The sequence below is a fragment of the Henckelia pumila genome, chromosome 3 (assembly GCF_033568475.1).
Source record: "Henckelia pumila isolate YLH828 chromosome 3, ASM3356847v2, whole genome shotgun sequence".
In the NCBI taxonomy this organism is placed as follows: Eukaryota; Viridiplantae; Streptophyta; class Magnoliopsida; order Lamiales; family Gesneriaceae; genus Henckelia; species Henckelia pumila.
Genome location: NC_133122.1, coordinates 58,616,966 through 58,644,300, shown reverse-complemented (window position 1 = coordinate 58,644,300; position 27,335 = coordinate 58,616,966). Strand labels below are relative to the sequence as shown.

General features: G+C 36.9%; 3 protein-coding genes across 6 annotated transcripts; 2 read left to right on the top strand and 1 right to left on the bottom strand.

Moving 5' to 3' along the window:
* The first annotated feature begins 12,313 nt into the window (after window positions 1-12,313).
* On the top strand, window positions 12,314-18,256 carry LOC140890515 (E3 ubiquitin protein ligase DRIP2-like). Its single transcript, XM_073298364.1, has 8 exons — window positions 12,314-12,480; window positions 12,625-12,872; window positions 13,689-13,788; window positions 14,142-14,469; window positions 14,590-15,026; window positions 15,125-15,178; window positions 16,881-16,953; window positions 17,284-18,256. Exons 2-8 carry the CDS (start codon window positions 12,758-12,760, stop codon window positions 17,452-17,454), a joined length of 1,278 nt encoding a protein of 425 aa, XP_073154465.1. The 5' UTR covers window positions 12,314-12,480; window positions 12,625-12,757; the 3' UTR covers window positions 17,455-18,256.
* On the bottom strand, window positions 18,159-19,039 carry LOC140890516 (PRA1 family protein E-like). Its single transcript, XM_073298365.1, has one exon. It carries the CDS (start codon window positions 18,838-18,840, stop codon window positions 18,292-18,294), a length of 549 nt encoding a protein of 182 aa, XP_073154466.1. The 5' UTR covers window positions 18,841-19,039; the 3' UTR covers window positions 18,159-18,291.
* A 3,044-nt stretch (window positions 19,040-22,083) lies between these two features.
* Window positions 22,084-26,895, top strand: LOC140891185 (uncharacterized). 4 transcript variants are annotated; one of them, XR_012152441.1, is made up of 7 exons: window positions 22,084-22,314; window positions 22,998-23,477; window positions 23,951-24,244; window positions 25,642-25,781; window positions 26,008-26,102; window positions 26,406-26,491; window positions 26,582-26,895. XR_012152441.1 is itself a non-coding variant. In XM_073299538.1 (5 exons), exons 2-4 carry the CDS (start codon window positions 23,028-23,030, stop codon window positions 26,062-26,064), a joined length of 801 nt encoding a protein of 266 aa, XP_073155639.1. In that variant the 5' UTR covers window positions 22,084-22,314; window positions 22,998-23,027; the 3' UTR covers window positions 26,065-26,102; window positions 26,406-26,895. The 4 variants fall into 4 exon arrangements, 2 of the variants coding, with proteins under 2 accessions (XP_073155639.1, XP_073155638.1); XR_012152440.1 differs by lacking the exon at window positions 25,642-25,781; XM_073299538.1 differs by lacking the exon at window positions 25,642-25,781 and having other exon boundaries at window positions 26,406-26,895.
* Window positions 26,896-27,335: the final 440 nt, after the last annotated feature.

Below are 27,335 nucleotides of genomic sequence, written 5' to 3'. Positions count from 1 at the left end.
ACGTACACCTTTATGTTGTAAAGATAATGATCTTCCAACGATCATTGGAAACAGATCACAGGGATTTAAAAAGAAGAAATTCAGAAGTAATCCCTACAATAAAAGAATGAGAAGTTCTTGGAAACCAAGAACAATTTGGTCCAAACAAAATGCCAGATCTTATAGGTCAGGAAAAAGAAGTAGACCTACAAGAACATCCCCAGTAACAAGCTCATCACAAAGCAGAGGAAGAACACCATCAAAAAGAACTTTCAGAAGAACTCATACAAGAGCAAGTAAAAGTTTCAAGGATTGCAACTGCTGGACATGTGGAGAAAGAGGACATATATCTACAAATTATCCAGAAAACGAGAAAAAAGGAGTTAAACTCTTTGAAGCAACACCAGATATGGATGATGCGGTCTTCTTTCAAGATCTAGTCCAGGTATATCAACTTGAGGATATCCCCTCAGATGAAAGCATATACGAAGAAGAGATATTGTTTAGTCAAGAAGATTCTGAGGATGGATCAGAATCAGAATCAGAATAAAGAAGAAGTGTTTCGGCATGAAACACATGAAAGTTTGGCTGGATTCTTTAGCCAAACCACGATATCTCATAATATGGTCCAAAGGATTATGAGAGAAAATCCAACGTTACAAAAGTACCAGGGATTTTCGGCAGGACAAGTAGAAAGAGTCTTAGAAAACTTAGGGCTTAGACAAAGAAGACATAATTTGATTTACAAAGTATCCAGAAGGGAAATGGCAATCCCCATGGAGTTAACAAGTAATCAAATAGAGATGCAGTTAATTCCTTTTGAAGAAATAAGAGAGGAATTGCAAAAGTTGAAAGGTGAGGTAGCAAGGACGATGTCTTGGATTCATATTGGAGCAATCCAAATAATGATCAAGAAAACTTTTAAAGAAGGAAAAGATTCACCCATAGATATCGTAGTATGCGATAAAAGAATGAGAAATATTCAAGATGCTGTCCTGGGTACTATCTCAGGAAATCTTTGTGCAGGAAAAATTGTAGGAGTTATCTATCCAAGAATAGCCTACAATTTAGCTGACAGGGACTTTAGTCAAGCCTTGACGTTGCATCAAAACTTCAAGGAAAAGAGACTGTACCAGAGGTTGATCCGTGCGGTGGCAGCACTCATGTGGCGCCGGTACTGAGCATGACTTTTCAGATGACCCTGTACCAGTCATCATGTTGCATGCATTATATACATATGTTTACTCATGTCTATGTACTGGGCGTAGCGCTCACGTCCTAGTTGTTATCTTGGACACCCTATTCCATGGGGCAGGTCGCAGGATGAACGGAGCTGGTAGTTCAAGGCAGGACTAGGGAGCAGGAGCCTTGAGGAATTTATTATACAACATGATTTGTTAGTTGTATAATGTTTATTTTAAGAATTTCAATATGGTTGTATCATTACAGATTTAAGCCTGGATTATATTACTAAGCTGATATGTAAATTATGGTTAAGTTTCCGCACGTTTTTACTCTGTTAAGTATTTTGCTGTATTAAGTTTAATGCATGCTATTAGTTGCCAGTTAGTAGGTGATTCCATGCAGGGTCACTACATTTCTTGGCCACATTATTTCTAGAGATGGGATTGCAGTGGATCAGTTGAAGGTTGAGGCAGTGCAGAAATGGGGTATTTCGAAGAATGCTTCGGAGATTCGCAGTTTCTTGGGTTTGGCAGGATACTATAGGAAGTTCATCAAGGGTTTTTCCTCTATTGCAGTACCCTTGACTTCCTTAACTAATAAGAACGCGAAGTTTATTTGGAGTTCAGACTGTCAGAGGAGCTTCGATCAGCTGAAGGAAGCACTCACTACTGCACCGGTTTTAGCGATGGCAGTACCACACGAGGAGTTAGTGGTGTACACCGACGCGTCTAAGCTAGGTTTAGGCGCAGTACTTATGCAGTGTGATAAGGTTATTGCTTATGCGTCGAGGCAGTTGTAGATTCATGAGCAAAATTACCTGACACATGACTTGGAGTTAGCAGCAGTGGTCTTCGCTTATAAAATCTGGAGGCACTATCTGTATGGCGAGAAGTGCAAGATTTTCACTCATCAAAAGAGCCTCAAGTACTTCTTCACTCAGAAGGAGTTGAACATGAGGCAACGGAGATGGTTGGAGTTGGTTAAGGATTACGACTGTGACATTAGCTACCATCAGGATAAAGCTAATGTAGTGGCCGATGATTTGAGTCGGAAGTCGTCAGTGGTATCTTGTTTGTCAGTGCAGTTACCACTGCAGAGTGAGATTCAGAGGTTTGATTTGGAGTTTTACTCGAGTGGTCATGCACCGAGCTTGTCAGTGTTGACGGTGCAGCCGATTCTACGGGATCGGATCAGAGAGGGACAGCCTACAGATGAGGAGTTGCAGCGTTGGAGACAGAGAGATGAGGCCAATGGTGGTCTTCTGTATACAGTTGTGGATGACATTGTTCAGTACCATGGTAGGATGTGGATACCGAACGTCGATCAGTTGAGAGCTGAGATTCTAGCAGAGGCTCACACATCTCCGTACTCCATTCACCCCGGAAGTACGAAGATGTATCGAGATTTGTAGCTATTGTATTGGTGGCCCGGGATGAAGAGAGACATCGGGAGAGTTGTGTCAGAGTGCTTGACATGTCAGCAGGTTAAGGCTGAGCATCAGCGTCCAGCAGAACTTCTTAGACCTCTTCCTATTCCGGAATGGAAATGGGAGAACATTACGATGAACTTTATAGTTGGTTTACCGAGGAGTGCCAGAGGTTGCACAGCTATTTGGGTGATCGTGGATAGACTCACCAAGTCAGCTCATTTTTTGCCAGTGAGGACTACTTACTCGTTGACACAGTATACAGAGCTTTACATCAAGGAGATTGTTAGACTGCATGACATCCCAGTGTCGATAGTATCAGACAGAGATCCGAGATTTACGTCTACGTTTTGCAAGAGTTTGCACACTGCATTGGGGACTAAACTTTTGTTCAGTACATCGTTCCATCCCCAGACAGATGGTCAGTCTGAGAGAGTGATCCAGGTTCTCGAGGATCTACTGAGAGCTTGTGTCATCGACTTTCAGGGCTCGTGGGAGACTAGACTGCCATTAGTGGAGTTTACCTATAACAATACCTTTCAGGCATCTATAGGTATGGCTCCTTATGCAGCTTTGTATGGGAGGAGATGCAGATCTCCTCTTCATTGGGATGAGGTTGGAGAGAGAATCCTATTGGGTCCTGAGATAGTGCAGCAGACTGCTGATATTGTGACCCAGATTCGGGATCGCATGAGGACTGCTCAGAGTCGTCAGAAGAGTTATGCAGATACTCGACGACGAGATTTGGAGTTCGCTGTAGGTGATCACGTATTCCTGAAGGTGTCACCTATGAAGGGAGTAGTGCGATTTGGCCGGAGAGGCAAGCTTAACCCTAGATATATAAGGCCATTCGAGATCTTGGAAAGAGTTGGCACGTTGGCCTACCGTTTAGCTCTACCACCAGGGCTAGCGGCAGTGCACAATGTATTTCATGTATCCATGCTTCGGAGATACATCTCGAACCCGTCACATGTGTTGGATTTTGAGCCTTTTTAGTTGACACCGGAGTTAGCATTTGAGGAGAGGCCTATACAGATCTTGGCTAGGGAGGAGCACAGATTGAGGACGCGGGTCATACCGATGGTCAGAGTCCAGTGGTTGAATCACTCAGAGGAGGAAGCTACTTGGGAGACCGAGGCAGACATGAGGACTCGCTACCCGGAGTTGTTCGGGTAAGTACTTTAATTTCGAGGACGAAATTCAAATTAAGGGGGGGAGAATTGTAACATCCAGTATTTTTAATACGTAAATTCGCATGCATAATTAGGGATTTTATTTATTTAGAATTTTAGATTATGGGTTAAATAATTATGTGAAATTATGTGTGTATGTTTTAAGTTATTTTTAAGCATTTAACCCATAATTAGTGATTTTTCATGATTTATGGAAATTAATTGTTTTGATCGCGTAGACGGGACCGTGGACGGACGAGATACCAAAATATTTAGCCAAAAATATTTTATGAGTTTTATGAGCCTTAAAATAATATTTTAAGGTATTTTGTCAAGAAAAATTTAGTATTTAGTTATATATTTATTTAAGGGTTTATTTTTAGCCAAAATAAGTCATTTTAATGACTTTTATTAATATTTAAAAATTCCCTAATATTATATTTCGGGATTTTGGCTGTGTTATCAGACTTTTAAATATTTTAGGAGTTTAAAACTTTATATTTAAGGTATAATATTTACATATTAATTTAGTGAGATATTTTTAAGATATTATCTACAATCTACAATAAAATAAAAACCTAAACCTACCCCAAACCCCACCACCCATTCAGCAGACATCCCCCCATATTCTTCAGCCTCCATTCTCACGTTTTGACAGAAGATTTCAAGCCATAGCCGATCCTCAAGTTTCTTAGAATTTTCGTCGTCCCGGAGCCGTAAACGCGTGATCATTCATCAAACAATTATAAAGGCATGTTGAATTCTCTTCTTGAACACCATATAAGCTAGTTAATTCATTCATGTCAGATTTTCATTGATTAGTTGATGTTATTTACGATTATGATGAAGTTTCTTGGTTAGAACATGAACAACTCATGGTTTTACTTGTTTTTCATGCTAAAGCTCACGTTTTTGCCATGGGAGACGGGCTGGCTGCTGGTCCGAGGTTCAGAGGGGTGTGTTAGGGTTATTAGACTTGGGTTGGCTTGGTGTTTAAGGTTGGAAAGGGATGGAACCAAAGCCAAGTCCTTCTGATGCGCAGCAGATCGCGCAGATTGAGCGGGGTTGGGAGATTGGCTCGTTCTCGGTCCACAGAGCATGTTTTAAGGTGATTCCAGTTGGGTTAGAACCTCAAGACATTGGAAAAGGTATTACAGGTAGTTCTCCGGCCAGTGGTGGCCGGAGATTGCCGGCCGATTGGCCGGAAGTCCGTGCTTGCGTTCTGCGCGCGAGCAGAAACAAAGCCTGTAGTGTTTTGGTTCGTTCTCCTACTACAGGACTTGGTTTGAGGTCAAATTTGTTGGGTTAGAACCGTATTGATGTTGTCTAAGTTTGGGCAGTGGTTTCAAGGCCATAGGTGGTCGGAGTAGGCAGCACAAACGTTTTTGGTGAAGCTGCTCAGCTGGGCACAGGTTTAGAGAAGAAGGAAGATAGAATTCACGGTTAGGGTTACGGATATGGGTTTTCTGGCGGGCCGGGTCGGGTCAGGTCAGTAAGTCATGGGTCATGTTAGTTGGGTCCGAGTCCGAGTTAAGTGAGTCGGGCTCGGGTATTTTTATTTTTAAGTTTTAAGTTTAATTAAGGGTTAAATGGGCTTAATTAAATCCCAAAATTTGATTGGGCTCCATTTAATTATTTTGGATTAAATTTAATCATTTTTGGGATTAATTAAATTTAATTAAGTTTGCCAATAATTTTATGGGCTTGGGAGCCCATAGGAGTTATTGGGCCAGTCTTTGGGCTTTTGGGCCATTGAGCCAGAATAGGTTGTTATTGGGTCAGGAATGTTTTAATGGGTTTGAATTAATTAATTGGGCTTAGAAATGTATTTTTGGGCTTAAGTATGTTAATGGGCTAGTCTCAGTGTTAATGGGCCAGAATTTAAGAAAATGGGCTTGAGTGTCAGGGCCAGCAGTTCAGTACAACCCATGAGAAATTGCATGTGTCCTGAATATATATTTAATTATTTTTATGCATGGAAGTTATTTTTAGTATTTATATGTTAGTATGAAATTAAATTAAATATATATGAAGGACATACATTTTATTTAAGTATATGCATTCATGAAATAATTTTTATACACGATTTAATGTTTAAAGTTGAGCAAAAGAAAATAATTTTATGTGGGAAGTTGAAGTAGTGTGACAATTTAAGGGGGATTCATCCCCATATGTGAACTATTGAATGTCAGTTTACTGCCAATTTAAGAGGTGATTCGTCACCGCCACGTACGTTGGTTTACCACGCTGATCAGTATTTAATGTATGTATGGTTACACTATGGATACGACCTTTCGATGTTAGAAAATACTTTGCTCAACAATGTTTATGTATTATTATGATATTCAAATTTAATTTAAGTTTATGTTATGTTCATGATATTTTTAAGCATGCTCATTCATGTATATGTTATGTATTAGTATTAAAGTGATTTAAATTATTTTAAACCCTTGTTATGTTAGCATGTTGGGCCTCTAGGCTCACTACACTGATATGGTGCAGGTGAGTACGTAGAGAAGGATGTAGTACCCACCGGCGGCGAGGACCTATGAGCGGACAAGCAGTAACCCCGTGACCGTTGTCTGAGTCTACGTCATGTTTTGAATATTTTTATCGTGTTATACATTTTTATTTATTTTCAGTGGTGGATATTATTACTCATCTTATTTAAATATTTTCAGTGCATGCAAATTTTATTTATTTTGCTTATGTCAGTATTTTATTAAATGTTAGACTCAGATATTTAATTTGTTAAAGGTTGCATTTTTATTTAAGTTATTTATTTTTAAATCTATTTATTTTGTGCATATATGTATGGGCATGTATGTACATATTTTTACTTAGTAAGTATAAAAAAAAAAAAAAATTCCGCATATTTATTTATATTTAGAGAGTTAGAGTCGTTTCAAAAACAATGCCACGTACAAATGATTAAATGCTAAACACTTTATTAAGACAAATTTGGGGACCACTAGGGAGTTGAAACAAAGAAATTGGAGTGCAGGGAATTAAGAGAAAGAAATATTTGGGTTTGGGGATTTTAAAATAATTTGCCCTTAAATTTATTGTCGCTAATTTAAATGTTACACGTTTTTATCAAATACAATGAAATATTTGAGCTACTGCTCAAGTGGTACCAGGGATTAGAAGAATTTGTATTTAAAAGTCTGTGGTGCAAGTTCGATCCTAAGAAGCAATGACGGAGCCAGAATTATCATTCTACCCAGGCTAGAATTTCAAGTCATCAATGCTTTAATTTTTCGAATTGAATTACCCGGGCTAATATCAAATCATTCCAAAATTAGTCAAAATTTACATATAAAAAATTTGTGCCTATACACAGCCCCGCCCTTGCTGGGAAGGGCAAAAACTCTTCCAGCCAGGCGGGAAAAAGACCATGAGTATGAGTTTGGGCCGTCCAAAGCATAAGGCCAGATGAGCCAGAAGCAGTGGGACGCTCCCAGCCCATTACATAAAAAGGCGCCCTTTTTTTGTAATGGGCTGGGCCCCACCCTCTTGCTCTGGCCCATCTGGTCTCGGCTTTGGGCGGCTCAGATCCATACTCATGGTCTTCTCACCATCTTGCTGGGGGAGTTTTTGTCCTTTCCAGGGATCAAACTTGTACCACCAGGCTTTTAAATACAAATTCTTCAGAAGGTCAGATGGGCCAGAAGCGGTGTGACGCACCTAACCCATTACAACATCTATGCAGACTTGCGAGCATATATACATATACACACACAATTATTTTGTGTGTTTTTTTTTCAAATTGTATGAATACACAGAAGCTTGATCATGAGGATTTTGACTAAGATAAAAAAAAATCGAAAGAGGTTACAAATTGTGAGAAACGATATCGGATAATGCAAATCAAAATTTGAGTTAAATGTTGCGTAAATGGTGGAGGTTGCATGATGATTATGAAATATTTGAAAAATGATTCCACCATACCAAGTTAATCAAGATCATCGAGCCGATGATGTGTAGTTCATCTGACACCAAGATCTCAAGTATGGAACGAGGTCTCGAGTTCGAGACTCAATTGTAACAACTCATTTTTCTACTAAAAAGAAAATCAAGATCATCGAACTTTAATAATAATAATATATATAATTTTGTTACGTTGTACTCCTTGTGGACACTGCTCACATGACGTTCATCTTATTTATATATATATATATATATATATATATATTCGAATCACGTTCTATGTAACATCTCCAAAACTCTCTTGGAACGTTACTGAACATACATCTTTAAAATGTTTCGGAAAATAAAATCTCTTTCATTAAATAATAAAAATATTTAAAAGTACATCAATAAAAACATGAATAAAATCTTTGCGGTAATGCCAACTTGGCTATCAAAATAAAATACCGTAATACCTTTCTGCTCTCATCATAACAAAATATTATTTGCTCAAAAATAATTGATCATAAAACATTCCACTCATGCATCCCCCGCAAAACCTACCCCCAGCTCCTCTTCATGCCTAACTACAAAATCATCGATGAAAGCATCGATATCCTCGTTAGCTGTACCATTCAAGTATAGTGAGTCTAAAGACTTAGCAAGAGCATACATAAAAAAAATCTTATTTAAACTTGAGATGAGAAAATAATAGCATCAAAATTTTCATGCAAAGACATGACTTAAAGTAACCATAACATAAAAAACTTTTGGGGGGTGATAAAATATGTGTATTTGTGACAACCATCGTAAGAGCACATCATAAGTTCTTGTGATTATGGTCGTTGTACAATAAGCATATAGTTTTCTCCCTTAAACTTTCAATCTTCGGATAGCCGCTTCAAAACTCATCTCGAAGTGCATACCCCGTGTAATTCGATCCCATGAGCCATAATTTGGAAACGCCACTCCGGAGCACATCCCAAAGTGCCAATCTCGTGTTGCCACCACAAAACGCATATAACATCAAAATATTTTTCATGCATCATATCATTCATCGTATCATATCATATTATGCTTGTAGAATTTTCATGAGATCTTATTGCACGTCATACTTGGTAAGACTTCATGAGAAAAATGATCATTTAAATGCAACACATACTAGTCGCTTCACATGAGTCGTTCTTTCCATCCTTGGCTTAAAACTTGAAAACTTTTCCAATAAAATTCTTGAATATATTCAAAACACCATAAAAGACCTTAAAAGACCCTTCATAGACCTTAACAAACTACAAATAAAAAATAAAAGATTAAAGCGCTGCCTCTGCGTGACTGCAGGCAGTGCTGCTTAAGCAGTGTTTTAGATCACCAAAACCTGCTGCGAATTTTCTGCACTTTTTCTTAAAAATCCCTTCTCCTTTCTACAATTTAAACACAATTCAAACATCAATTAATCGCACGCTTAAACACACGAAAACTTCAAACATTCCGAATCAAAATACCCCACTTTTAACGAATTGAAAACAACTACTCATCCAAATCAACCCACACAAAAAATATGAGATTTGAATCTTTTAAACCTTGAATCTTCTTAAACTTTAACCAAGGACATCCGGAACACATCATAATTCACGACTTTACATCGTACTCATGGAAACATGAAAGTCAAACAACAATGAAAGTCAATTTCATACCTAGAGTTCATATGAAAAATAATTATATTCTTCAATGATGATTTCAAAATATTAAAAATTTGCATGATCTTTGTGAATTGGATTCTAACATGTTCCTTGAGTCGTTCCTAGCCTCGAACTGACGAGATCAATCAAAACTTGGTGCACTGCGTGAACGTGATGAGGGTTTGGGAGAGGGAGAAAGATTTTAAAATCAGTTTTGAAAAATAATAAGAACGAACTAAATGATTACTATGCTTCCGGCCCATTAAACATCAAGACTTAACTTTTAAATTTTTCTCCACTCGCCGTAAAAATACAATTGCACCAACATATACTTATGCAAACATGAAATAATTTTCTTATCCATTCAAAGGCTACTCCCGTCCGTTAATCCATAATTAAGTCCAACCTGAAAACATTAAAATGCTTGCAACATGTACATATTAAATATCAGACATAATATAAATCACCTAATCTAAGCATAACAAATAAATTCCACAATTAACATGCATAAATCATATAAATTAATTAATTCATCGTGATCAAGCTAGTGAACTTTTGGACCTGACATTTTAGTTTAACAAAACCTGATTATACAACGATTTCAATAAGCACTCATCCTCACCCAAATCATATTTGCTTATGATTCGTGAGGGTAGAGTTAAACTTACTTTAGGAGTATCGTCATGATCGTAGATCTAATGTATCGTAATTTTTCATACTAATAATATAATATTAATTATATTCATATGTAGACATATAGATCATCGATACAAAACTTTAATACTACCTTTAGTATAAGATATCACCGCTAATGAGATGCTAAGTACAAGGAAAGTATATCACACAGTCAGTTCGTCACACTATATCTAAAAGTCCTAATTTAATTTAACCATATGGGTCCATACCAATTTTGAATCATTAGATTTAATGTTAGTACACATTCTTTATGTTAGTACGAATTTAACCATTGCTTACCATGAGTGTGCAAAGCAACAATTTTCTATGTGTGTGTTTGTACGTATATGGCCCATTTTCCTTGTGTGTATATATAGCCCACGAAGGCTAAGTTTGGGTCGTGGTTTTTTTAGCCCATGTATTTTTTCAAAAACGATGCGAAAAGCCTAGAAACAACAGCCCACGAATGGTTTGGTGGGGTTCTTAAATGAGCTGGAATCTGAATTCTAATGACAATTTAAACTTTATATTATATCATAGTACCAAAAACGTGGGCGATTAAAGAACCAAATATCGTTACAAACTAATCGACGATCAAACCAAATTTAGGTTTATAAATATATATATATATTATTTTTTTAAAATAAACTTGTAAACTTTTATTGAGATATATTTAAATAAAATAGTCTTAAGTTTCGAATGTTTTTTGTTTTGAAATACAAATTTGTCATCTCCAAAATTCATATGGTACGAATCTCTCGTGGCTAGCATATTAATTTTTTTTATAAACGTTTGCGTAAAACATCCAGAGATTATATTGCAATTACAAATCATTTATATTTTAGGGTGATGAATATAGTATACAAATCCAAAAAGATATTGAAAGATGATCCAAAGATAAATTCCGCAATAAATACAAATATAATGACGTCTCTTATTTGTCATTAAATTATTTATTGTATGCCTAATGAATAAAGACGAGATTGATACGTCGACCCGTAAGAATTTTTTAAATATTTTTTTCAAAATGTCTCACGTTATTATAACTTAGTTTTACTATAAAATAAAAACGTTGATATCAGTAAATCAACATTATTGTAATAATAATATTGTTGGTTGATATCATTTAGTTATTCATTAATTATTGTAAAACTAATAAAATTGTCCAACAAAATGTTTTATTCGTTTTTTTGAGTCAACATTAGCCCCACGTCAGAGGCATGCCTCACACCACACCGGCGCATTTTATCTCCGGCACCACGGGCCAATCTCTTTCTGCAATATTTTTTTGTTTTTGTTTTTGTTTGTTTTTTTCATTTTCCAAATGTTTGACAAATAAAAAAAATTGGTGATTTTAATAATGATAATGATAAAATAACAATCGTCATAGAAAATATTTCGGAAAACATAATTTAAATGCTTGTAATACACAAACATTACTTTTTTCCCCATTCGGCTTCACCATTCTCGATAGAAAAACATCAAAATTGTAAGATATATGACGAATATTTAAATTTGAAAATACAGCTGACCAAAATTGCAAAACAACAAACATACGAGATTAATATTATGATTTTCTTATATTTTAAATGAGGTCATACATGTCCGAATACGTGAAAGATCATGCTGTGATATATAATACACAATAATTCTCCAAAAACCAGTGTTTTATATCATGTTATACACGTGCAAGACACACGCAAAATCATGTTATGATATGTACAGACACATCGTGTTACACACGTGCGAGACACGTTCAAACTCGTGTTGTATGCGTGCAATAATAACAATTTTTTGTTTTTTGTTTTAATTTGATTCATACATCAATATTTTAAATTTTATTATATACACGTGAGCACACACAAAAACCATGTTTTGATATATATACACATGATACGTATCCTTGAATTAGTATTATATATCGTGTTATACACGTGCAAAGTCGTGTTTATACGCGTACAATAATAAAATATAATTTTTTAAAAAAATATTCCTTTGTTTTTATTTGCAAAGAATCCAAAGAAGACTCTTGCACAGATCAGTTTTATTATGCGAATCTCATATTTGATTCGATCCAACGTTTGAAAGTGACAAAATACTAGTGACAAAATACTAGTGACGTCACATACGCGTTGCGGGACGTATTTTCAAATTTTACTAGAGAGTCCTCAAAATCCATGTACAATAGACAAAAGAATCACTGTAAATTAATGGATTAATTTTACTTAGAAAGCAATTAAAGAAAATTGGTTTCCAACTAATTGGACTAATTGGAAGATATACGAAGCCGAATCCTCTCTTTCTCGATTTCGACTCCAAACCCAACCCCCCGCACACAGACACACACTCATACACGCAGAGGGAGAGATCGTCGACGCCACGCCATCGGCCGTAGCCCACGTTCTATTTGCCCCCGAATCTCATCTCACCGATTCCCCTTTCCTCAGATTTATAGGTCCATTCAACTATAATCCCTTTTCACATTTGTGTGTGGCCGTGTGTTCCTCCTCACTTCTATGTGTGTTTTTATCATCGGGGTGCTCGCGGTTTAATGCTTTTGTGGTGTTAATTGTGGGTTTGGTATGTGGGTTTAATGCAGATGCAGGTGTAGCAACGAGCAGTGGACGTAAATCTTGTCACTTCACGAGATGGCGCCAGCATGCACCGCATAAGATACGTGGGTTCGAGAGCTGGGGTTTTATATCGTTGATTTGGGTGAATTGGGTTATACGATGTCGCATCAGGTGGTGAAGGTGAGGCGGGAGGCGGTGGTGCCATGCATGACATGCCCCCTCTGCCACAAGCTCTTCCGCGATGCCACAACTATTGTAGAATGCCTTCACACGTGTGAGTGCTGCTCGATAGTGTTTTTTGAATCATGATTTTTCCTGTATTCGTGGGAGGGTATTCCAATTTTGACTTGCTTTTTAGCGTTTTTGGGTTTCTTGGTGATCTGGGTCTGCTGGCATCTGGGTTTGTCGTTCAGATTGCGTGCTAATTTTTAGGGTATTTAGATTTGTTCGTGGGTAAATTGAGCTTGTTTTCATGGTTTGGTTGTTCCGTGTGAGTTGCTCTCTTTTCTGAAGTGTCGCGTTATGTTAACGTGTGGTTTATTTTTTGTCAGTTGGGAATGATATGCTCGTCGAGCTTTCATTGTGCTGAATTTCTTTATGGATTTCCTGTTCTAATGGCTTGATTCATGTGTCGTAGAACATTTTAACGGTGATACTCTTGGAAATAGGAATATCTTTAATTTACCAAATGGGGACGTTTATCTGCTTTGGTTTTGATGTATTAGCGAACCAACATATAAGCTGATTGGGGACACATGGCTTTCAATGGTCATTTGCCTACCCTACTAGTGAAGGCTTGAATTATTGGGACTCAAGATCTTGATAAAAATTTGGGAGATATTAACTATGGGTTATCAGGCATCTAATGTAATTCGTTTTTTTGTGGCAAGCACTGGCTGTGTTTGGAGAAAGATGAAAAGTTGCACTTAATATAATTCGTTTTTTGTGTCTCTGACTCTCAAAGGCATCTTTTAATGTTTCCTCATTTGGACCTTTTGAGCCTCAATAAATGTTTTATAAGTTTTCATGGTGTAGTTTTATGCCTTTTCTTTTGATGTGAACTTGATGGTCTTTTCCATGATCGCCATAGTTTGCCAGAAATGTATATACAAGAAGCTATCTGACGAAGAAATGGAATGCTGCCCCGTATGCAATATAGATTTGGGTTGTGTTCCATTGGAGAAGTTGAGGTCAGGTCTTCAAACTCATTATTTTTTTGTCCAGTTGTGCATTATTGCTCTCTCTCTCTCTCTCTCTCTCTCTCTCTCTCTCTCTCTCTCATGCGTATAGGTGCAGATATAAACATGCCCACAACACTCTGTTGAGGAATGTTTGCATGTTTGCACATATTGTGAGAACTTCATACCATTGAGTGTGAGTGGTATTGTTTGTACACTTCGATAATGGCCTCATTTGTGTTTATTTTGCATGTGTGGCTGTGTTGTTGCTGTATAATTTGTTTACTCTAACAGGATTTTGCATGTTTTGTTCATGGAACTTCGTTTGTCCTTAATCATGTCTATAATTTGTTTAACACTAACAGGCCGGATCATAATTTGCAAGATGTAAGAGCCAAAATATTTCCTTACAAGAGGATAAAAATGAAGTCCCCTGAAATTGCAACTCATATTGCATTACCTGCAAAGAGAAAAGAAAGGTCTCTATCATCTCTGGTGGTTAGCACTCCCAGAGTATCAGCACAAAGTGGAATGACTGGGAGAAGGTCAAAATCCACTGCAAGAAAAGCATCACGAGGTTCTAGTTTTACCATTGAGAAACCAATTAAGAAAGATGATGACTCTACTGAGGACCATCCTGAAAGCTCTAGCTCACCAGAGACATTGAACAAACTTACTCAAAATACGAGGCAGGTACGGGTATAGCTCTGAAGTTTATGAATATTAGTACATGTTTCCTGCATTTGGGGGCCTCGAATTCCCTTTTTTCATTGCCAGATGCTGCTATTCATGTTTACTTATATTTTGTTGCAGAACTCTGCTGCTGGGGAGCCATCAAATAACCATACTTCTGATAAGGGAAGAGAAAATGGTTCGCCTTGGGAAGGAAAAGCTGATATCTGGAAGCCTTTAACTTGTTTGGTTGAGGCAGCAAACAGGAGCAAATCTTCAAAGTACGGAGCCCAAGGTTCAGTTGCTAAATCACCAGCTTTGCAATCCCATGACAGTGATGGACTTCTTAATAAAGCCAAGAACAAGGAACACAGGCAGAAATCAAAAGCTCAAGATGAGAATGACTATATTCCTCCAGAATCAGAAAAGCCCAAAAAACTGCGTAGAATTCGGCAGAAGAAAGCACCAAATTTTGGAGAATGTAGGATTCCTCCCCAAGCTCTGATCGACGCCACAAGTTCTAGATTTGAGAGAAAAAACCACCCAATTTGGTTCTCCTTAGTGGCAGCTGATGAACAGTAAGCAGTTTTTGTGTAATCTTCTGAATGATCATGCTAAAATTATTGACATAAATCACATCTATATTTCTCTAATTATTTGTGATATATATGTTTAGGGAAGGAGATGCAACACCCTTGCCTCAGATTTCTGCAGGTTACTTGAGAATTAAGTAAGTTCTCAGAAGCTTCATTCGTTATACCTTTCCAAAATAATTGCAATTTTGAATTTAACAGTGTCTTTACTCTTTTCTATTGTTGTCTTCTTACATCTGCCGGAGGCATGCGATTGTTACTTAGGACATTATTTACTCAGTTGACACAAAACAAAAGGTCAATAAACAAAAAATAATTTTAAGTGGCTATAACACTGGAGGTATTACGTCCGACATGCTTCTTGATTCAAAGATTCTTTGGCCTCAAATGTTGTTTGATCAACTAAATATGCAAAAAAATTTAGGAAGGTTTATAGACTTTTGGTTCGGTTGACGGCTTTGGAGCAATCTGGCACTCTGTCTAACAAAAATCTAGGGTCCGAGATTTAATTCCTCTCTTTGAATCCAGCGTGTCGTCACCTGCAGGTTTTGTAGGACTTGGTTCGTATAATTACTTGGTAACAAAGCAATGGGCATCTGTTTTATGCTCTTGATGTTGTTACTGGTATCAGATATTGGTTCTATTGCTTTTACTGTTCATTTTCAATCATCTCTAGCCTTTTGTTTCCCCCCATTTTTTTTCAAAGATCTGGTCATTCCTTGTGCACAGGGCAATAGTTTTTCAATGAATCTCACCCTTTTCACCTCAGGATTGTGGATAATAGATGGTGTTGGGCTAGTCTGAAATGGGTATTATCTGTAGGAATTGATTTTGCTGCTGGGTTTTTAATCGCCAATTTGTTTGCATCCATATGTGGTTCCGTTATCTGTAAATATTTGTAGTAATCATGGTTTGTTGTATTGTTTGAGAAGATATTGTTTTACATCCAACCTCTCTACACTCACATATCATCATTTATAGGTTACATTGGAACACCATAAATACAAACTATCAGTTTCAGCAACTCGCTTGTAGTATAAAATTAGCGGCAATTGATAATGACTGGTTCGAGGTCACCACGGGACAATTTTGGGGTGGCATGTGTTTAAAATACTCTGATTAGTGACATAGGATAAGTTGTAGCGCTGAATAAATCTCTCGTCTGTAGTGTACAATGCTTCTGCTTTCAGTTGATTCACCCAATGATGTCTCAAATATGACACCTAAGTATAACAGGCTGGCGGCGGCAACAACCAAGTTGCATGCACCACACATCCATCCCATGGTATCTCTGTTGCTTGTGTTATTGGGTGCTGTTTATGGCTGAATGATGTAAACCATTTGTTTTGTTCTTGCTTTTCTGTCAACTACCTTTTGGTCTTTATAATCCTCTGAGTCGAGCCAAAATTTATTTATTTTTAAAGTCTTTGCTTTTTAAAAATGGTTGCATTCACGAAAATGAGATGGTAAAACCATTGCTTTTTAAAAATGTTGGAACAAGTGAGGTTCTAGGATTTAGTGTTTGTTGGATGTCTCCAGATTACTCAGGCAGTCCCATGAATTTTGGCTTTTGGTTAAAGATTAATTTTATTGACGCCTTCTGGGATTCATCGAGTAAAATTCACTCCCTTTAGAGGTTCTTTGTTTATTTTTCTTGACTAATAAGTACATAAAATTTTCATGATGTATACTTCGAAACTTAGTTTCACAATGTTTCGTACACTTTACCCGATTCAGCTGGATTTACCCTAGTAGGGCTCCCGTGCTGATGTTCAAAACATTATCTATTTATTTTGCTGAGTAATTGTCTTTTTACCGAATGCACTTTTTTTTTTGCAGGGATGGGAATATACCCGTTTCTTTTATTCAAAAGTATCTAACGAGGAAGTTAGATCTTGCTAGAGAAGAGGAGGTAACTTCAGTCACTGTTAATCACTCCTGACACAAATCTGGCTTATATCTGGTTTATTTAGTCTGTGAGCATGTCTCACGGAAAACTCTCTCTCTCTCTCTCTCTATATATATATATATAAGCTAAAATTTATATTTTAAGTGCGAATGGTTGCAAAGATTGATAAACCAGTTTTTTAAGTTCACGTGTTTGTGTATCTAATCTGGCCATAGCCATATGATGAACCATATTCATTGCACATTTATTGTGAAGAAGATGGAGTCTTTAAGGGTGCCATAGTTGTCTTTGCAGCAATGATATTGTATCATATTCGCTGTGAAATTATTGTAGGTTGAAATCAAATGCATGGGGCAGGCAATCATCCCCACATTGACATTGAACAATCTCGTGGATCTATGGCTTCAAGCTACTTCCACAGAGAGAGTATCGGCCACTATTGGTTCATCTGCGAAGGATTTCGTGATGGTCTTGGGCTACGCTCGCAAAATTGCTGATCCTTGAATGCCCCAACCCAACCCCACCCCACCCCATTTTCCCGATAATCTTAATATTATTGAGTTATTTCTCCTCTCTCGTTAGCCCGTGTTTTCTTTACACCTGCTGCTGTAGCAACTTTGTTAGTTATTAATGTGTTCTTCAACGTTTGCGCTATAGTTGTTACTACATTTGAAGTATTTACAGTTATTGTACTCGGCAATGTAAACTCCTTGGAGGATCGGTTTTCATCTTACCTTTTTCTTATGGCCTTTGCCTCAAAACTTCTTCCTATTATTATTACATCAATGTTGAGTTTTTATTACAATTTGCACTCTTCACATCGAGATTGGCAACCCGGTCCTCTACTCTCTGCAGAGTAGTGCCGTCGTGTCTAGCTCCGTCCAACGATGATGCTATGAGTACACGGATCCATTATGCTATATTGTAAGCCATAAGCTTTTCATTGTTACACTAAAGCCTTTGGGGTCATTTTTCATGGATACTCTTACTCGATATATCTGCAATCACCAGCATTTCTTGAACCAAAAACGTGAAAAAAATTTAAATGAAACCACTCCGAAGGCGTTCTTACCTTACTTTAATGCCAATCGAAAAATGAAACACACAAATCTCGTCTTTTTTTTTATAAATTGCCAATTACATATGACAACCATTATTCTCACCCAAAAGGAATAAAATCTGAATTTCTGAACAAAAAACCTATCAAATATGGAAACCCCAAGAAAATTATTAAAATTGAGATGGGAAAATATCAAACCTTTGATATGATTTTTCTAAGCAAAACTGTTCGCAAATTCAAATCAAATATCCTAATTCACAATGTAATTCTGCAAAAAAACTTCAAAACCTAGCGTAGCTTGCTCCTACTACGGAGTGCAATCCACCGTCAGCTGCTTCATCTTCATCCAAAAACAAGTCCTCCGTAACCCGGAAAGTCCCGTGCAAAACTACGACAGCTGCTCCGATCAAACCCGAAACCAAAACATTCAACCAAACGTGCGTGAGAACCAAACCCACAACCGTCACGATCCCGAGCGCAATCAACACCACGCGGTCATCCAACATCCGACCCAACACCACGATCGGCTCGTCTCGAAAGAAATACAGGAGGAACCAGAATACGAAGATCACTATAAAGACGATCATCGAAACGGGGTGGTACAACAAGCTAAGGAAGAGAATGAAAAGCACGATCATGGAGTAATTGACGCGGAAGTGATTGAGGTTGCGCTTTAGGCGGGAGGAGAATTCGCCGAAGCCGAAGGGTATGGAGTAGGAGGCCGGGTGAGCGAGGAGCTCGCGCCATGGGCGGCGCGTGGCGAAGAGAGATTGGGTGCGGGACTTGTACCGGAAGAAGGCCCCGCCTTCGCCGCCGGCGTACGATGCCATTTCTTTGTTTATATGAATTCAGCAGAGGAAACCCTAGAAGAGAATGTAAATGCAAATGCTAATAAGAAAAAAGTGAGGCTCGTGGAGTGTTTATACGCCGTCGTTTCGGGGGGAATTGAGCGTCGCTAACGCGGTGGTCGACACCTGATCAAGACGAAGTGGGAGACGGGGCCGGCGGGTTCCAATTTCAAGCTTGGAGAAAACATTAATGACTTAAGGGGGTAATAACTTAACGATATCTATTTAAAGTCGTGTTTCAAAATATGTAATACGCGTGTATGTATGTGGGGGCAGAATTTGATCAAGAATCCCATTGTGGGAATTTATTGAACCTACAAGAATCTTCCACTTTTATAGACTTTTCAACAAATCATTCGAATTGCTTTTTTATGATGCCTTGAATTGCTTTTTATTAGTAAATAATAAAAAAATTTAAAAAATCCAACCATATCAAATAAAACTAATGTTAATTACTAGATTAATCAATTGAACTAGGTTCCATTAAGCCACATTCAACCCCAGAATCCCAGAACTTGGTCAAAATCCAAACGTTTTGAGCCCCCATTTCAGAAAACTCAGATTTGAGCCAAAACCCGTGTCATGGAAACTCTTTTACATTATATTGTAGCTAGGAATTTGCTGAGTCGTTATTTGTTTAATGATTCTCCCACCTCATCCGGAATTGTGCCAAGAGATTTAGTTTTGAACTGAATCCGCGTGTTTTTAATTACTTGTTGGATGGATGTGTTAGAGCTTAGCGACTGAAAGATGCAATGGTTGTTACAATGTATTGATTTCTAGTGGTATAATGCCCGATATCTTTGTTTTGAATAAATTTTTGAGTGCACTGGTCATGGCAAGTATGATTGATTCTGCACGGGAAATGTTTGATGACTTGGGGGTGAAGAATTTGAGTTATGATTGTGGCACTGTGAATGTGATGATGTCTGGGTTTTTGAAAGAGGGTAAGCAGATGAGACTGAGAGACGGATAGCCTGCAAATCTTTGGCCCCGGGTGTTCCCATCGAATGTGAGTGCGATTTGGAACTTACACCAATTTGATAGATGTGCTGCTCAAGGAGAGAAATATAGTTCTCGCCTCAGATTTGTATCAAGCAATAATGCATGCCAATAATATATGCCGGATGTTATCATATTCTCAGTTCTAGAATAAGGCCTTTGTAACAAAGGATAAGTGGAAAATGCTGCCAGGATGCTGAAATAGATGAAGAAAAAGAATGTCACACCCAATGTCTTTTTAAAACACATTACTTGATGGATATTTTAGGGATGGAAATTTGATGGAGGCTTTTAGATTGCATGATGAAATGCTTGATGGGGGGTCGGTCTCACTCCTGATGATGCAACTTATGATCTTCTTGTGATTGGAGAGTTGAAACAGAACAATGTCCCTGTAACCTTCATGTGCATGAGCCTTCATCTTGGACGTCAATAGCGCAGTTTGCTGCTTAAAAGGAGAAATATCCTCCGTCGAGTTGTTAAATCCATTCATCATCTTATTTTTAAATTTTATGGTATGTCCTCAAAGTTGCTCTCTCCTCGTGCAGTTGTGCTTTGATGGGAACTCAAGCCTCCGGAGTGAGCATGATTTACGAAGTTGAGGTACTTAACAGTTCATGCATCCTTATCACTTTGCAGTCAGCTTTCACTTTCTCAAAATCAAGTTATGTAACAAGTCTTGTGGTAACATTCTGAATAACTCGGCTTTCACCGGCCAGTAAGCCCAGAGGTGAAGAATTTAGTTTCGTGGGACAAAATGCATACATGTAACAAGCAAAATTGATGCAGCATCATCATTTGGTATTATGTTCGTTGCCGCTTATTGTGTTTGAATATGAATTCTGCTGTGCAATTCTCTGACCTTTACCAGCATTGTAGAAATGTGATCCAGAATCCTCTTTTAAATTTGGAATCTGAGCGTGATATTTCTGGGTTCTTTTTGTTTCTTTCAGACCTTGCTATTTAGCTAGAAAGGTTTTGCTCAAGGCATTAGGCTCTTAAATTTTCAATTAAAAATTGTTGGTATCATTTTTAAAATTTTGGCTCGACGACTGTTCCATAGTTTTTATTCAACATGACTGCGATTTACATCAAGATCCTGTTTATTGCTTTTAGGAAACATACAAGTAAACTTTGTTGTGGAATGCTTTTCCTTGCAGGCCTGAAGGAAGAGAGAAAGATCGCATTTTTTCTCCTCTATTAATTCCCAGTCTGATGTTCAAATAAGGGCGAAATCACATGAGCAAAGAACAAACCGAGAAATGGTCCGTTGCATTTCTTAAAGTTCTTAAACATTTGGCCAACTCCCAATTCCTCTTATGCAGAACAAACCCGCCTACGCGTAGTTGCAAAATGCTTAAAGATTTGAACCATAACTATGAGCAACACTTTCTCCATTCTTCAAAAATAGCAAGCTGTTGAAAAGTAGAATGTGTATCCCCCTACTGGTTGGTAACAGGAAGCTTTACTCTTCTAAGTTTCGAATATATTCATGACTAACGAGCATCTACAAGCACCAGAAGCAGGAGTTTTGTCGTAAGGCTCGAGTCCGGTTCGAACAACGACCTGCTCTGGTCTGACTGGCCCTTGGTCTTTTTGGGAACCAATGGAGTGTTGAAGACTTGACTTCCAAGATTAAGCGTATTATTCAAACTTCAGAATATCAAGGGTGTTTTGCTCCATCATACGTTTCTTATGTTGGCTTCAGAATAGTTTAATATTTGGAAATAATTTGTACAAATAAGTTGTTCAGAAATCGGAGTAAATATATCGGCAAAAACAAAAACAAAAATAGAAGTAAATATGCCAAATATGCATTTTTTTTTTTGTTTTTTCAAATGTTCATTCTTTATTCTGTTTTACGTGTATAATCTAGATTCTACACTCTGTAATTTCATCAATTTTTTTTTAAATTAACGTTGTGTTACTTACCATGGTTATTTTAAATGAATTGATATATAATTTTGTACAAATACATCATTTTTGATGTTATAATTTTATTCGCTAGTTTACAATAAGTTGCACTTAAAAAAAATATTTTATTAAGAAATGTTAAGCGTATATTATGAAAAGTCGCGTTTTGTTATATAAAAAAATATTATTATTTAGGAAGAAGCTTGTTTAGTAATTCATATGGATTTCTTGATATATCTTTTACTGTCATTTATATAAGAAATTAAGGATTGGAACACTAGTTCATAGAAAAACAAAGGAGAGCACCTACGCAAGCGTAACCAACCCAATATCTTCTCATATTCCCATAATACCCTCAATCCAGTTTCTAAATTCAATTTATTTTTACTTTGGCCCCAATTATAAATCTACAAGAAAATAAAAAAACCCTAGAATATGATTGGTGAAATTCTGAAATGGTGTTTCTAAGAGTGTTATAAGAATCAAAGCAATCGTAATACGATCATCCATATCATAATTCGGGTTTAATTTTAAGAACAGGTGAGTAATTTTCGGTTTTAGGGTTTCAGTTTCGATTATTTCAATCCGGTAAGTTCATCGAAATTTATTTGTTTAGATTTGGGCATTTTGATAAAAATCGGTGTTTTCCGTAGTTTCTAATTTATTTACGTCCTTTTTTCTGAAGCAAAATTATAGTTTTTATCCTTGTTATTTGGGAGAGGATATCAATTTTTGCTGCCATTTAATTTTATATTTTTTTAAATATTGAGTTGAGTTTTAAGATATTAAATTAATGGTAATTGTTGTGTTATTATATCTATCTGTCGATGAACTGGTGAATATCTACCATTTTTATGTGATTTGTTCTCTTTTTTTGAAAATTTTGTGTTAATTAATAATTTTCAAACTGATTTGAATTGCTTTAAAAAAACTGTGGGTGATATACTTGGTGATTTGGTAATTTTTTTAAGAACCTAAAGAATTTTAGAATTCTGTAGTGGCAGATCATATAAAAACCTTCTGAACTTTAGAAATCTATATCAATATATAGCCGTGATGCAATTTTAACTTGCTTATAATATCTAGGTGGTTATGGTTGTCCTTGATGTGTAATTATTCCATGTTTTTAGATGCCAATTTGATTTTACTTTTAAAATCTCTCTCCAATATATATTTATTCAGTTTGGCATGTAGGCAATGAATTATTTCTTTTCTTAATACAGGACATTCATATATATCTTACATCAGTTATAATGAGATTCAGAAACGGAGATAAAGTAGAGGTTATGAGTAAAAAAGAGGGGCCAGTTTCATGGCGTTTGGCGGAGGTGCTATCATGCAATGGCCACTCTATATGCCTTCGATATGATCCATTTCCTGGTGGGGAAAAGGAACTGATGGTGGAGACTGTTTCAAGGGAGTTTGTGAGACCAGACCCTCCTCTGGTCCAAGGTTTAGAGAACTGCATATCTGGTGACATTGTGGAGGTATTCTATCAGTTTTCCTGGAATATCGCAGCTATCGTGAAGAATATGGGTTCCAAACGAGAAAAAATGAGCAGAAAGATCTACCGCCCGGCTGCCGCATTTCAAAATAAATATTTAGTTAGGATAATCGGGTCTTCAAAGGAGTTAATTATCGACAGATCAAACGTAAGGTTGAGACAAACTTGGCATCATGGCAAGTGGATTTTAATGGGAAAGGTATATGCCTTTTTTCTCATTTTAATACGATCGGTGCTATTAATCATTTTTCTTTTCGTTGGATGGGCTCATATGACTTAAAATTTTCTTTTTTACTGATTTATTTGACTATTAGTTTTTATGCATATGTATGGTTCCTTGTTAATGTGTCTTAGTGCTGAATGCTAAAACTTGATCTTGCTATCTTCCTGGGCATTCAAGATTTTCGCTTTAGCCTCCCAAGGAGTATATGCTACCCATTTGAATGGAATTTGGAGTGCAACTAGCCAAGTAGTGAAATTGTGGATAACATCTTTCACACCAAAGTCCATGTCATCTAATTTTTGTAGACATGTTATGTCTGAAATTGTGTCTGGCAACGAATTCCAGTTTGATTATTTTATATTTTGATAAATCTTTTCTTTTTGTGCATTGATATATCTGAGCAGCCATTGGATTTGCAATATCTAATCCTTAACTTTTTCCTGCTTCAGAATTCCCAAAGGTGTGAGGACACAAGAGCTAGCAAGCCATCAACTTCAAATTGTTATCAGAAGATGAACTTTCAGGTGCCATTATCCAATCCATGTCTGACAACCCAAAAAGATTTTGTTCGCAACGATGTTGGCGTAAGGAAGTCTCATGCATTTCCTGCAAGGTTTTTGAAGAGGATATCTATCAATGACGACTCGATGGCCGAAGCGCATAATGAACCTGAGTGTAAATTCAGAGCAGTTGAGAAGGATGGAAGAAGGCAGAGAACAACTACTACCCCAATTCTCGGAAAGGTAGATGCTGTTGCTTACCCAAGAGAGATTTTGGGTAAAAAAAACATGCATGCTTCCTTTAAAAATATATCTTATAGATCTAATCAAGCCGAGAGAGCAAAACAGAATGATGATCTTGGATGTTCTAGGTTCAGAATCTCCGAGTCAAGTAGTTCTCAGAGTGATGCCTCTTCTGTAGGTAGTTGTAGTGTGACTAATCAGAAGGCAAACAACATGTTTAGTCATTTTATACCACTGTCTTGCCAGTTGACAGATACCCTTTGTAGTGACGCAGAATCATGTTATGGCTCAGATTCTGTGAGAGAAATTTGTCCACTTCCTTCAAAAGAGAAACTAGAAGTCAGTATCCATAGGTTTGAGTTGCATGCTTATAGCAACACTTTGGAAGCTTTATATGCTTCTGGTCCCTTAAGTTGGGAACGGGAAGCATTATTGACAAATCTCCGCTCCATGCTCAACATTTCAAATGATGAACATTTGATGGAGCTGAAACACTTAATTTCCGCTAAAACTGATGTCCATGCCAGATGATATTTCAAGAAATGCTGTTTTCATATCTTTCTTTCAGATGCATTTACACCTTTCCTTCTCTGTTTCAAAATTGTAAGTCGTAAGAATGCTATCGTCTGCATTTACAGTCTTGGTTATCATATCTTTGCCAGCTTAGGCAGTGGGTTCATTGTAATTAATTAAATGATATATATCAAACTTTTATTCCTCTATTCGATGTATATATATACTCTTCCAATGAAATAACTGTATTCCTTTTATTATGTTCAGTCCTGATCCATTGTTTGTTCATTTCAGTTCTCTGAGATTAGGTAACATGTGGTGTTAATTTCTTGCCGCTACCCAAAAGTTGGTTAATGTTCCATGAAATAGTTGTCTGAGCGATAAGTGTAACCTTTTATTTGCTCTATTTGATTCAAGATGTCTTATAAACCCCTTTTCGTCTCTGCTTCTTTTATTTGCTCTATTTGATTCAAGGTGTCTTATAAAATGTAACCTTTTATTTGCTCTGTTCTTATGAACTCCATCATGTAATTCATATTCCATAACCAATTACAAAGTGCACTGTGCATGCCTGAAAATCAGCCTGTAAGATTAGCATCTAATTTCCAAGATCGCAAACTTTTGTACTGAATTTGTACAGTTCCAGTCATCTTGGCATTGGCTTCCTGATTGCTCATTGGATTTACCAAATCTTTACAATGGGAAGCTAACTGTGTTTGACATATCAATTTATATTGAATTTGATTGGTATACTGCTGTTTAGCACTCTTTATTGGTCATCTGTACGAGTGATGTAAGTTAGTTTTGTCCATGCACCTTTGGCAGCGCGTAAATTTCTGTTTAAGGATGTAATTGATCAATCTTCAATCCCCTGCATTCTCCAGGGCTACTGTTGGAGGCATGATCATTTACTTCAAAAGGTTTAAAGATGATACCTGGATTTGCCAGTGTTCTGTTGGCATATACTATTGGATGATAAGTCATCTGCTTCCAAACAGATGCATCAATTTATGGCTACACCCTGGTATCAAATATTGGAAACCATGTGATTATTTTTCCAAGTTAGGATCAATCTATATATTCGTCCCTACCCATGCAAACCCGTAATTTTCATTATGTGTAAAAGATGTGGCGCCCTGTTTTCTGATTCACCCGTTAAAACATGAAAAATGATAGTGATTCTTGCTTACTTTCAAGAACCTATCTTAATCTTTGGTTATTTTTATATTTAAATCTTTTATGCTGTAAAGATCCGAAGAACAAAAGAAGCTGATGATGTGTGCCTCACCTGGGAAAGGAATTTGTAGCTTGTCAGCCACTTCAGAATGGTCTTTGAACCGTATAGGTAACCAACCACTTGATTTGGTACTCATAACGTGCATGTAACACGGTTTGTTACAATCATCCTCATAGGAATTATTTTGTATCCTTGGAATCGCCCCCCAAATCATTGGTTGCATTTGTTATTTGTCTTGTATGCATGGTTTGCGGTATTTGGGGCATTCTTCTGCATGGGAGGGCCATGATTTTTATGGGGGCCAACTTGATGTATTTGGGAAGCAAAACTCGTACTATGGGACTAATAATGCAGAAAGAAAATGATTTTAATTTGATTGCATTCAAATTTAAATTATCTATACATTGACAGGTCTTTGGCACGGCACGTGCCAAACTTGTAATCCAGAAACCGACGGACACAAGGCTGGGTATATATCCATGTGAAACTAGAAAATGGTTTGACCTTTATTGAACGATCACTTGTTACTTTGTTCAGTGTAAATTAAAGTTGTTTATAACCTGAAGCGAATCTTGTTTCGTTGGAAGGTCACAACACTTGATTTATGTCGTCAAAAACTCTAGTTCGAGAACATCCCCGGTTAGTCCAATGAGTTCTCCATGAAATGCAGATTCATCGGTAAGAGTCGTGGAGCTGGGAATGTAAATATTTCTTTGGGACAGAAACTAATGTGGGGTGATAAGAAACGCTATGGATTTTGCCATCTTGTACAATTTATTTTTCCATGTTGTGTTGTGATTCTTGTGCTGTTTGATAACCAGGCCTGCCGCCTGCTTGCTTGAATCCCGAAAGTGGAGGAGGTATAAGATATTTGGTTGACTTTTTATTTATTTCAACTACGTTTTTGGGGTAATTTTTATTACAATAATTTATTGAATTAATTTTTGTTTTTTCGACCAATTGCACCAATCCATGTAAAACCCCTTAAAACAGAATTGAGAATACATCTTTCCTTTTTAAAAAAATCAAATACATTTCAACTTTATGTTACTCCGACACATTTACTCTCTCTTTCTTATACGACAGGTTGTTTTATATCTGATTTTTTCAAAATATAGATATAAAATATTGTTAATTTACATAGGCTGTTGTTTGTTTTTTTAATTGCTGATTTTTTCTTAAATAAAAATTATCCATTATTGTATTCCACATCTTATTGGACTAGATTGGATCACTTTTTGAAATTAAAAAGGCCCCGCTTGTGATTTCGTGGTTAGATAGTTAGATAAATCTCCACATCATTCCATTAAAAAAATTACAAAATTGATATTTTTTGTAAAA